Genomic DNA, 12,386 nt, shown 5'->3' with positions numbered 1-12,386 from the left:
GGATGTCTGACACTCCTGTTTTTATCTGTTAGCCAGGGCCCCCTGATTGGACCAGATTAACAGCCGCAATCAGGAAATTTATATTCTGTGAGATCCACCTGGCTGACCTTGTTACAATTACTACATCCACCTTTCTTTCTCCTGTAAATGAACTTTGTCAAAACTGCAAATCGTCACATGACTACACACTCAGGGGTTCCCTGCAAACACGGATAGATTATAGACAATAGGAAGGGAATTTGGATTTAGTTCTCTCTTAAACCTGTCTGTAAGAATGTATTTGTTAAGACTAACTTGATAACAAATTCTTCTACTTTCCTGATTATTGATGACAGGCTAACTGATCTACATTTTTCTGTTTTCTCTCTCCCTTCTTCCTTGAAGAGGTTTTCCATTTGCTAACTTCAAATTTTATTGGACCATGTCCTGAACCAGGTATACAAAACAGCTTGCAGGACGCTGTCTTTGCTGCAGATAATGGCATCTATTCCCCCACCTATGCTATCCCCCATTACTACTACATGTAAGCAATTAACTTCCCTAAAGGACATTAGTGAACCAATTTTTATAAAAATCAATGAAGGTGTCGTGGTCACCAGAGTTTCAATTGAATTTAAGTTCCACCAAATGTCAAGTTGGGATTTGAGTCCATGTTTTTCTCTCTATCTGCCCACACTTTCCCGTTACCTTGAATTTTATCTTTGGATTTTTACATCAACCTTTACTTGAACTCTCCTCTCCCTCTGTTATCTTGAAGCCATTTTTCCCATACTTGACTATATTTTCTACGGCAATCTTAGATGTTTTCTCATCAACCTGTTCAAAGATGTTATGACACACCTCTGGAGAAGGTGGAACCGCTGGGCTTATGTTTGTACGATCTATCCCTTCCTATCACACTCTACTTATCTACAGTTTGTTTCTGTATCAGCACCTGACCTGACCTTCCTCTAACTTTCAAAATCTCTAACTTTCAATTCAAATTCGATAACTTGGAATTTTGCTTTACATTTGCTACTTGATGAATATTGCCAGCATTTTCTGCTTTTTTGCAAGAAAAAAAATGTAAAAGAAGTTGTAAAATCTAATTCTTGTGTTTGCTCAAATGATATACAAGTTACTATAATGATTTTACACAATGTGTTTTGAAAATGTTGCAGGCATGTAATTTTACTTTGTTGACTGTGTAACAGGGCAATATTCCATTGGCCTCTTTCTTTATAACTACTGTATGACATTAAGTTCTATTCAAGTCACTTGAACTGAACATTGGGCCAGGCATACTGATGAACAATGTGACGCCACATGTTCTGTGTGAACACCAAGGTTAGTTTTTATCTCTATATTTTTCATTCATGTGACAAAACGAATAAATAAACAACAAATTACAGTTAAAACACTTATACCTCTGAAAATACAGTAACAAATTAGCTAAACAAATCAAAACAAAACATTTTACAACTTTTAAGCTATAGCAGTGGCTATAATTTCCAGCTAGTAAAACATAAGTTGGAATTTGACTAGCTTGGTCTTTTAAATGAAAGATATGAAAATCATATGTAAATCCAACCTTACTGCAGTATGTGCATTCAGCAATAATAAATCCTAGCTGTAAAGTAATTGGTGATGTTAGAGGAAGGTAGAGTTTGGAATCATTTGTTCCAAAGATTTATCGCAAACATAAAATGCAATGCAAATAACATTCTTCTTATAAATTGTGTTCATCTGTTTAAATTTGCATTTCATAACATATAACTTCATAAATTTACATGCTTTTAAAGTCTAATTGTTAAGATTATATGGATTAAGGTTTTCTTGAAATGGCTTATCAATGTTGTCAGACTTAGCTAAATGTCACACATGAAAGATCAAGAGCAAAAGATACGATTGCTTTATTTAGCCAAAGACAGTTTGGGGTAAAAATAACGTAATGGTGAAGAACAATAGGAATTTCTACATTGTTTCTGACTATTTTTCTGGATCAGTACGCTTTTAATCAAACTTGGAAGGAGGCAGTGCTAGATCCAGTGATATTAAACTAGGAAAAGTAAAGGAAAAAGGAAACAATGAAAGGTCTTTTATACATACATTTATATAGTCATTTATGGTCTTAATGGTTCCTTTCCATTTCTAAAGCATTATCTCCAATAAAAATTGCCAATGTGTGATCTTGACATATGTACTAGCTCCATAGCAATATAGCAGGCAATTCCACTTCTAAATTGCCATGTAGGATCATAGGAAATATGGGAGTGGGCATTCAGTCCATTGAGCCTACTCTGCCATTTTTAATACAACGATGGCTGATTGAACACTTTGATGCCTTTTACCCACACTACTCCCATAAGCCTTTAGGCCATTGATAATCAAAAAATTATCAACCACTACTTTAAATAGGCTCAAAAACTGAGCTTTCACATCCCTCTGATGTAGAGAATTCCAAAGATTCACCAACCTCAAATAAAGATTTTCTCCTCATGTTGGTCCTAAATGGCATTCCCCTTATTTTTAAATTGTATTCTGGACTCTCCAGACAGGGAAAACATCTAAGATGTTTAACTCTTTAAATATTTGTAGGTTTCAATTAAGCCACCTCCCATTTTTTAAAACTCTAGAGAATATAGGCCAAGTTTTAGAACTTTACTTCACTATGTTAATCTCATTTTCTTCAGTTTTATTTTGCTATTGTAATTTGTTTTGACTTATTTTGGCTAGTGTTTCTTCCTGAGAGCAAAGTAGCTGTTACTTCTTCATATATGATACTTTTATTTTAGTTTTAAACTACTTAGACTTTTTCCCCAGCAGCAACTTCCCAACAACCAATAAACTGACAGATTTCTTGTGCTATCAATTGGATTTTATCACAGTTCTCCTCTCTTGGTTCAGAATGAAACCACTCCTCAATCTCCAAAGACAACAAGGTGCAGAGCTGGATGAACACAGCAGGCCAAGCAGCATCATAGAAGCAAAAAGGCTGACGTTTCAGGCCTAGACCCCTCAACCTCCACTCTCCTTTAACATGTTGCCTCCGTTCTCAGTGCTGTATTCAAAATGAAGTCACTCCCTGCTCTCTATGTTCTTGTTAAACTTAAAAAAAACAAAGAACTGTAGATGATGAAAATCAGATACAAAAACAGAAATTGCTTGAAAAATTCAACAGGTCTGGCAGCATCTGTGGAGAGAATGCAGAATAAACATTTCGGTTCCAGTGACCCTTCCTGAGAACTGATTGAAGGCTGGAAAAGGTTGATGTATATGCTAAAGATGGGGTGGCAGGGGCTGGAGGAATAAACGATAAGTGGACACGGACAACCCCACAGCACCTTCCCTTGTAATCGCAAAGTGCAATACCTGCCCATTTACTTCCTCCCTCCTCACTACCCAATGCCCCAGACACACCTTCAAGGTGAAACAGCAATTTACCCACACTTCGCTCAATGTAGTTTACTATATTCATTGCTCATATTGTGCTCTTCTATACACTGGGCAGATGAAGCACAGACTGGGCAACTGCTTCGCAGAACACATATGTTCTGTCTGTAAAAATGAACCTGATTTTCCTGTTGCCTGCCACTTCAACTCATCACCTTGTTTCCTGACCAACATCTGTTTCAGCCTTGCTGCAGTGCTCCAACGAAGCTCAGTGCAAGCTAGAAGAACAGCATGTCATTTCCCACTTGGGAACCCTGAAGCCTTCTGAACTCAATATTGAGTTCAACAATTTTAGGGCTTGACAACCTACTCCCAGGTCCTTACCCCAACCCACACACACCAGGCCTTGTCATCACATGGACTGCCACCACAAACAACCTATTGTCAGCCACTAATAGTCCCTATTAGCAGCTATTCATTCTCCCAGGCTGATATTCACCCCATTCCTTTGTCTACCCAACTGTTCCTCTATCTCTCTCTTGGCTCCCATCTCCACCTATCGTTTACTCCTTCCCCCTCTCTCCACCCCATCTTTAGCATATATACTAGCTTTATCCTTGCTACAATCAGTTATGAAGAAGAGTCATTGGACTTGAAACGTTAATTCTGCTTTCTCTCCACAGATGCTGCCAGACCTGCTAAGCTTTACCAGCAATTTCTGTTTTTGTTTCTTTTTAAACTTGTTGCTTCCTCTCGCAGCACTGAGTTCAGAAAGAAGTCATTCCCCCTTGCTCCCATGGCATGGTTAAGAATGTTGAAAACAAGCTATTTTAACATTTCAGATGCTATGGAGCTCAGTTTCCAGGCCATTGATTTTGTATAAGCTTGGTAAATTCTAAATTAAGCCACTAGATGGGGAGATTCATTTTAAGGATAACAGAATATGGAATTTGCATAATATGACAAGCAAACAGCCATTGACCATAAAGATTGACCAGCACATCTGCAGTGTCAAACTAGATCTTTACTAAAAAGCACAGTATTTTTCCCAAAAAGTGCAGTTCCGCAAACTAACTGAAGAAGTGCAAAAATGATTAACCAGACTTCACAAATCACCATCCAGCTCCCTCATATACTTCATCAAACTAGGATAGATTGGCTTCTTTATTATTATGTTGGGTAGAATTGTAACTGTTGCTCCCTGATGGCAGAAACCTACACAGACGTAGGGAGAATGTGCAAACTCCACACAGACAGTTGCCTGCAGGTGGAATTGAACCTAGGTCCTTGGTGCTATGAGGCAGCAGTGCTAACTACTGAGCCACTGTGCCACTCTAATTTGTGCTCAGATAAGAATTAGGAAAAATCAATCATTGTGTGCTGGGAGAAAGCATACATGCAGAGGTAGCAGGTGACAGCTGGATGCTCTACAATCCAATTTCCACTCACTGCCAAAACTTAATACATGACGAATGGCCACTCAGGAATCTTTGTCCATGGAACTATAACCTAACACCTTCAGGAAAGGAGTGGAGAAAGTTTGTGAGGGAAAAACAAACTGTACATTTGTATATCCAAATTAGGAGCAAAGTAGGCCATTCAGCAACTTTAAGCCTGTTCCCATTCAGTAAGGTTATAGCTAGTATCATTGTGGCCTTAACTCCATGTTCCTACCTATCCTCAATATCCTTGTTAGCGAAGAATCTATCCACCACTGCCCTAAAAATATTCAATGACACTGCCTCTACTGCTCTCTGGAGTTCCATTGATCCAATAAACCTCTGACAGAAAAGATTTCTCTTTATCTCCAGTTTAAGTGGAAGGCCCATGTCCCCTAGTTCCAGTGTCTCTCAGAAGCGACACATTGTTTCAGCACCTACCTTGCATGGTAACACCATCATCTGCAAGTTCTCCTCCATGCCACACACCATCTTGACTTGGAAGTATATCATATTTCCTCATTCCCTCTTTTTCAAGTTCACTCGAGAAAAATGTTGGACAGCCTTCTTAACAGCACTGTGGGTGTCCTTCGACACCAAGAATTGTGCTTTTTTAAAAGGGCAGCTCAGCAGCACCTACTTCAGTACATATACAGATGGAAATAAATGCTAGCCTAGCCAGGGCTCCCATGAAACCCATGAAAAAAATAAAAGATATATTGTTTTGTATATTCTGTTAATTAAGTTATAATATTTTGCCACTTTGGTCCTACATGACTATAGAATATACATACAACTCAGATACCTAGGTAAACGTATTTGCCATTTTCATCCTTTTCTGCTAGAGGACTGCCCTCTTTTTCGAGTTCTTTGCGATAACGCTTTATGTTCTTAATCATCAAGTCCTTCCTGGTCAGCTCGTAATGGTTGGGGAAGTGGTTTACAATCTGATCATCTGAAAGACGGTAGCCATTTTCAACACTGAATACATTCCGGATAGTTTGCACACTCATCCTGCATTTTAAACACAAGGCCAGGAAATTGATTAATAGAAACTCAGTTACGGTCAGGAAATATAAATTTTAAAACGTGCAACATAAAATACCCAAAGTTTAGTACAGTCTAAAGCCATTGAGTTAGCTGCTGTGAGACATGTAAAATTCACAATGATATTTAAGGTTTATCTCTCATTATCAGAATATAACAGGGACTGGAAAAGATAATATTAATTGCTCCTCTCTGACGGACCTAATAAGATGGTGATGGGCCTTCTTATTGATTCACTGCAGTCTCAGAACTCTCGTAAAGGTTTTAGTGAACCAGATGGTTTTGCAACAATCCAAATTCTTATCTGTTGAAAATGGAATTTAAATTCCCAAGTTTCCAGGTGGAATTTGAACTTATGCCCTACTGGAATAGTAGCCCAGGCTTCTGGATAGCATAACCAACATAGTATCATCCCCATGGAATACAGAAGATATATTGTCCAGATTGAACACTACATTTGCTCTTAATTTTGAAATGCTTGACATTCTGACAAAGTGGATAAAAATCTTGATATTCCTGACTCTAACAAACAAAAACAAATCATATTACATTCTTTGGAATTATAATAGACTGCACTTTTGAAATTATGTTAATGTTATTAATATATTAGATGATTGTTATAAAGCCATGAGTACTCTATCATTGAAAAATGGTTGATAGGTCATAGCTCACTGTGAAACATCATTTAAAAGGCACGTGTACAGAATTCAGGTAGGTAGAAGCTACAAAAGAACGGGTTTGTATCAGCCATGCATCTTTCTGTTACATGGTGGTACATGTGAGGCCTGAGAGGGCTGAGGAGGATAGGCTGAAAGCAATACCAACGTCACCTTTAATACAATGGGCATTAGGCATATACCACGTTTCATTGCTGTCAACTTCTGTTCTAGCATGCCACACATCTCCATCATCACCTTCCTCGAGAGATGCAGTCTTTGCAGACGTCGGTGCTCAGACATCTCCACGAAGCTGAGCCTCTGATAGTAGGCCCATTAACCTGGGCAGTGTCTTCTGCAACCATGAGGTGCCCTCTTGCCCAGCTGCAGCCTCTGGAATCATGCCCAATGCCCAAGCTGATGCAGCTCCCTGATTGTCGCATTGCCACTCCTTGTGGCTGATTCCACATCTCCACCACTCTGCACCTCACTGAGGGACCCAAAATCTGAAAGCATTGATCGCATAGCTAAATGAACTCTCTCCTGCAATGAACCTCTCAAGAACTTCATCCTGTCTCTAATCAGGGAGATGGCCCAATGTGGACCTATGCAATTTTACCAGTGGCAACCCTCCCTGCCCCATTCCCCGACACCACAGTCCTTGTTCCTGCAACATTTTGCCTCATGTTTCTCATATCAGGATTTTCCCTCTCAGGGAAAAGAACATGCTGCAAGAGAAAGATTGCCCAAAATGTGAATAGAAGTTCATGATTAAAATTTTCATGTAAAACATTAAAAATCTTTTTTAAAAGCTCTGTCTTACAGTACCTGTTAATAAGCACAGCACAGGTACACCAGCTGCATGATTGGAAGCTTGACCAAACACAATAAAAAAAAGGGTGGTGTGGGTGGCCTTGATGAGCCTTGCACACATGCTGGCATACTGGGGAGCAGTGAGCACACTGAATGCATGGTAAGCCTCAGGACTCTGAGTTCAATTGCCCAGGGAGTTGATCAACTATAGGCATCAACTCAGCGAGCATCAGTGTTGGACCCAAATTCTTTTGTTCTTTGTATCTTTTTTTAAAAACAGTTATTCATTTTTGGCTATAGCTTCTCAAAATATGGCAGTATGTCCAGGATCTTGCCTCAGGGGCTGAGGCACGGGGAGAGGTAGGGTGATAAACTACAACTGTAGCTTTTAGAATTTGCTACCAATATACAATGCTGGAAAGGTACTTAAAACTTAAAATGAAACAGATCCTTGGGCTAGCATCATATGATCCTTTGTGTTGGATCATGTGATTGCTAGGTTATATCAGTAACTTTGCTCCTGCTGGACCTGCATTGTCATGATCAACCATCCTATATTTTATCAGATTGTCTCAAATCTTTAATATTTAATACATTGTCTCAAATCTTTAATATTTAATACATGGTCTGTACAAATTCTCCCCTGGGCACCATTTGTCCTGCTTTCCAAGTTGGAAATCTGAAATCCTGAAGCACCAGTTATCTGAAATTCTTTTCAGCCCACAATGCTCATTCTCATCATACATGGCTCTGCAACAGCCTTGGATTCAATGAATCAATGCAAGGAATAATGGAGCTGAATCAAACTTTGACCTGAACTTTCCTATCCTCTCAAAGACGTGGTCAATGGCAAGACAATCAGGAAAATATATGAGATCAGAAAAATGAGAAACTCAATGTCACAAAAAAAAGTCTGAGTCTCCACTCAAATTTTGAATGGCAAAACAAGAATCTCACTAGATACTGACACGAGGCCCATTTGCCAACATTTATGCCCCATTATTGCCCAATCTTGCCTCATGGGTATGCAATTTCTATTCTGCCACCTGCTGGATAGAAACTAGATGGTGAAATGATTCACATTAATATTGGAGTGTGTACTTTGTAACTCCAGCTCACTGCTTGTTCCTTCAGGCCCTCACCTTGAACAGTAAACCCCAACAGGTTACGGCAAGCTCCATGGACAGCAGCTACCTGCATTCCCAATCCAACACAACTTGGCAGTAGAAAGTCACCAGTCTCAACGCATCATCATGGCACTTCTTCAACACACTCAGAATACAGTTCTCCACTTCAATATTGCACTTTGGAATGCACCAACACATTTCATTGTAGTGCTGCTGCAAGGACACTTTGTGCACATAGACAAGCACCACCTTATTGATCTGACCAGGGTCCGTTTCAGAACTACTGTCATGGTGCTCATTCACTTTCCATTTGTTTGATTACTCACAGCATATCTGCCTTGCCTTACGTTAATGCGCTTTGCCACCACATTCAGAATTAAAGGCTCACAATAGTTTTGGCTTGCCTTGCTGTTTGGCACAGATACAAAACCAGGCAGTTTATTATGGTTATCAGCAGTGATCAATCAAGGGGGTGGACATGTTGCTGTATGGCACCGTGTTACATTATTATCGATCACCTCCAGCATGTGCCAGTAGCTTGCACAGTAAACTAACTCCATCTGTTTCAGCCAAATGGCCATGACTTAAAGGGAGTAGTCCTCAGTCAGATTTAGGGAGACAACCTTCAGTCAGGGTGAACATACACATGCAGCATCCCATCTCAGTGCAGGGGCTTGGACACAGTCAGTTGGCTGATTTTGGTGGTCAGATTCAGGGGTTCCATTTCACTACATTCTGGGCAGTGGGCAATGCTCAGTCCTGCAAGTCCAGTCCAGGGATTTAGTTAGTTGAGGAGCTGCACAGAGATCAGTCAGGGGCGCAAGGACTCATCAGGGGCGCAAGGACTCATCAGGTGAAGCTGTCCATCCAAGTTGGTCAGTGAAGCGGGCCACAGTAACTTCTGGGGTCTGAATGAAAGTCAAGGGAGGCTATCAAGGGCCAATGCTGTGGGAGGGAAGTTGGGGGATATCAAATCTGGGCATTAGAGGCATCAACCTGGGATGCAGAGGGGACAATAAACGTGAAGGAGGAGACAACTCAACATGTAAAGATAATAGTGCCCGAGGGACATGGGCTGCTGGGGTGGGAGGGTGGTGGTGCGGCGGGTGTCAATGGTCACATCCAGCCTGGCTTTGATAGAGTCTCAGTGTAGCACGATGGGTGGAATGACTGAGTTGTAGGGCTGGGGTTCAGTGGGTATTGTTGGCAGATTAAGACTTAAATGAAAGAGCTGGGAGGGAACATGTGGAAGCACAGTATTAAGGGGGTCAACAGAGATTGCAAGGAAGAAAGAAATGTGGAAGTTTGATGGGGGTGTGGTGTTTAGTTACCAGGCTGAGCCCATGACTCACTCTGCCAAACATGACTTGCATTGCCTTCCACTCTCATGCAGATTGTAAATCCGCAATGGAAATGGAAAATAGCTGTGATCATACCCAGAGAGGGCACAGAAAGTCTTTTTTTTCTGTGTGAGGGAGCGCACTGTATTTGTGAGTGATGTGAGGCCCTTCATGTGGCAAACATGTTAATTGAACATTTGCACAGTATAGGTGAAGTCATCTGTAATCATAGTACTCTGCATATGAAACGTATTCAGAGCTAAAATTTATGTTTTTTTGAAGTTAAGTTTGAACTGCATCAAGTTTTTTGGAGGGTTTATCATCCTGAGGCCTAGTGAGTTTCCCTCGCCCTGGTTTATTAAAGTGGCCATGTTAATTACTTACTGTGCCCCTATGATGTTTCTAACGTCCGAATTCTGTTCCATCTTACCACTCTCCACTCAGTCGATATTGGTCCAAATACCAGCATTGCTTATGCCTGCACCATTTTTAAAACACTACAGTGCATGCGGACAAGTCCTGACATTCAAAAGCTGATCTGCTTGTTGATGGTCAGAATCGGAACATGGCAGATAAGGGGAAGATGGTACCAGGGGTCTGGAGATGCTGGTATATGGGGTGGTACAGAGGAGAGGAGTCCTCCTCTTGAATGACTGGCAGAGAAGACTGTGCCACCAGACCCTGCCAGTTTGGTCTAAGGTTGCTTGCATGGTGCAGAGGAACAGCCAACAGTGTAGAAAGAAGGTCAATGTCCTTCTTTGCTTCTTCAGGGTAAGTGCCACATTCTTCCCTCTGCCATCTTGCAGTCAATTTATTGGTGCTACTGCCAAACACCTCCCAAGACTCATGCCTACCACCCTTACTGTTGCCTGTAACAGATTCCCTCACCTGCTCTTCACCCCTCAGCCTCCCACACCACTGACCCTGCTTGTGCTCTGCATTACGCCCTTAGTCTTCTGAAACATTTCCCCACCTTTCCCTTGCATGCACTAAGAATAAAAACTGTCACTCACTGTTATCTAACTCACCTTTTCCTCAATTCAGGAGAAGGCAGCCCATAAAAGGGCAGAGACAGCCCACATTGTGGGTGGTGGGGTTTGGAGGGCTGGTGGTGATGGTGGTGGATGCCCAACATCTGTGTCCACATCCTCTTTGTGGAGAGGGGAAGGCTGGGACTACTCCAGCAGAGATGCCAAGACATCCATGTCCCTCCAAACAAGCATGCATCGTTTTCATGTCAATTTCACTTTCCCTTCAACCCGGCTGTCGCTCTCTGTCATTGCACACCACTTGCCACAACGAGTCTCTCTTTTGACTTATAGATTTCACAAGTCTCCTGACAATATCTGCTGAGTAGAAGCTAGCTGCGGAAGAACTTCCCTTTTGAACATCTGAGAATAAGAGTATCGAGGTCTCAGAGAAAGCTAATCAACAAGGCTTCCTCCCGCACCTTACATTAGCTCAGAGACTGAGACACAAGGAAACAGGGTGGTACTGGGAAAAACCACATACAGGCCTCTTGGCAGTTTCCACCCAGGACACTGCAGAGACGGTTGGGCCCTCCACCTTGATCCTTTCTCCAAATAATTGTCCAAAGGAGCACTTTGCAGCTTTGATAGAGCGAGGTTTGCCTTTGTCAATTCCAGTGTCGAGTTTGATGCTAGTTGGTCCATCCAGTTCAATGCATTTTGACTTAATAGTAATTTGGCACAGCTGAGCCACTTCTTGGCCAGGTCAGAGGACATTTAAGAGATGGCCACATTACTGTGGCTCTGGAGTCACATGCAAACAAGATGAGGTACTGATGCAGATATCTTTCCCTATGGGACATTAATGAAGAAATATGGACAAAATATTGTGTGGGTGGAGTGAGGGGCTAAATACTGTGTTTGTGAGGGAGAAGGTGCTAATTTCACTGTGTGGGTGAGGGGATGCTAATTTTTGTGTGTGTCTGGGGTAACTGAGAAATAGGGGGTTGTTTACTGTGTGTGTAGGAGAGGAGGCTAACTATTATGTGTGTGGGGAGGGAGACGGGGGCTAATTATTCTGTGTGTGAGAGGTGGAGGAAGTGCTAATTACTGATTGTGGGGATGGAGTGAGAAGAGGCTAATTATTGTGTATTTGATGGAGGTTGGGGGATAATTACTGTGTGTCCATGCAGTAGAAGGGGCTAATAATTATGTATGCAGCGGAGGAGAAGAAAGGAAACTAATTAATATGCTACTGCCTATGCATCTTTTTCCCTCCTGTGAAGGTGCTCTGGGGCCCTACCAGCGAATTCAAGGAGAAAAGTAAATGAAAAGGCAGAGAGTGACACTGCCATGCTGATAGCATACATGCAAGTTCCTTCTCTTAGTAAGATGCTGGAATCCCTCTTTCTATCACCCCAACTCTCACTCACTGACCACCACTCTTCACCCCACTACCCCACCCTAACCTCCGGTAGGCCAAAGTGCCCCTTAATTTATTTCTTATAAGTTAGCCACCCTGATAACATCTTTCCTGTAAATAACAATCCTCCAAAGCACTATGGGCACCATGACCTCCATGGTCACCTGATACATTAAAATATAAGGTTTTGGGGTAGATTTG

At 41.5% G+C, this 12,386-nt stretch overlaps 1 protein-coding gene across 1 annotated transcript in view; it reads right to left on the bottom strand.

The window, feature by feature from the left end:
• The window catches only part of LOC109913932 (polyglutamylase complex subunit TTLL1-like), a 33,134-nt gene extending 26,317 nt beyond the window's left edge, over positions 1-6,817 (bottom strand). Inside the window, exons 1-2 of the mRNA XM_048607865.1 lie at positions 6,684-6,817; positions 5,617-5,825 (exon numbers count right to left, since the gene is read on the bottom strand). Coding sequence (XP_048463822.1) covers positions 5,617-5,825; positions 6,684-6,817 — 343 coding nt within the window. The remainder of the gene's footprint in view (positions 1-5,616; positions 5,826-6,683) is intronic.
• Between the last annotated feature and the right edge of the window lie 5,569 nt (positions 6,818-12,386).

Source organism: Rhincodon typus, chromosome 18 (genome assembly GCF_021869965.1).
Source record: "Rhincodon typus isolate 14 chromosome 18, sRhiTyp1.1, whole genome shotgun sequence".
Classification (NCBI taxonomy): Eukaryota; Metazoa; Chordata; class Chondrichthyes; order Orectolobiformes; family Rhincodontidae; genus Rhincodon; species Rhincodon typus.
The sequence above is the reverse complement of the archived record's forward strand: the minus strand, read 5'-3'. Positions and strand labels throughout refer to the sequence as shown.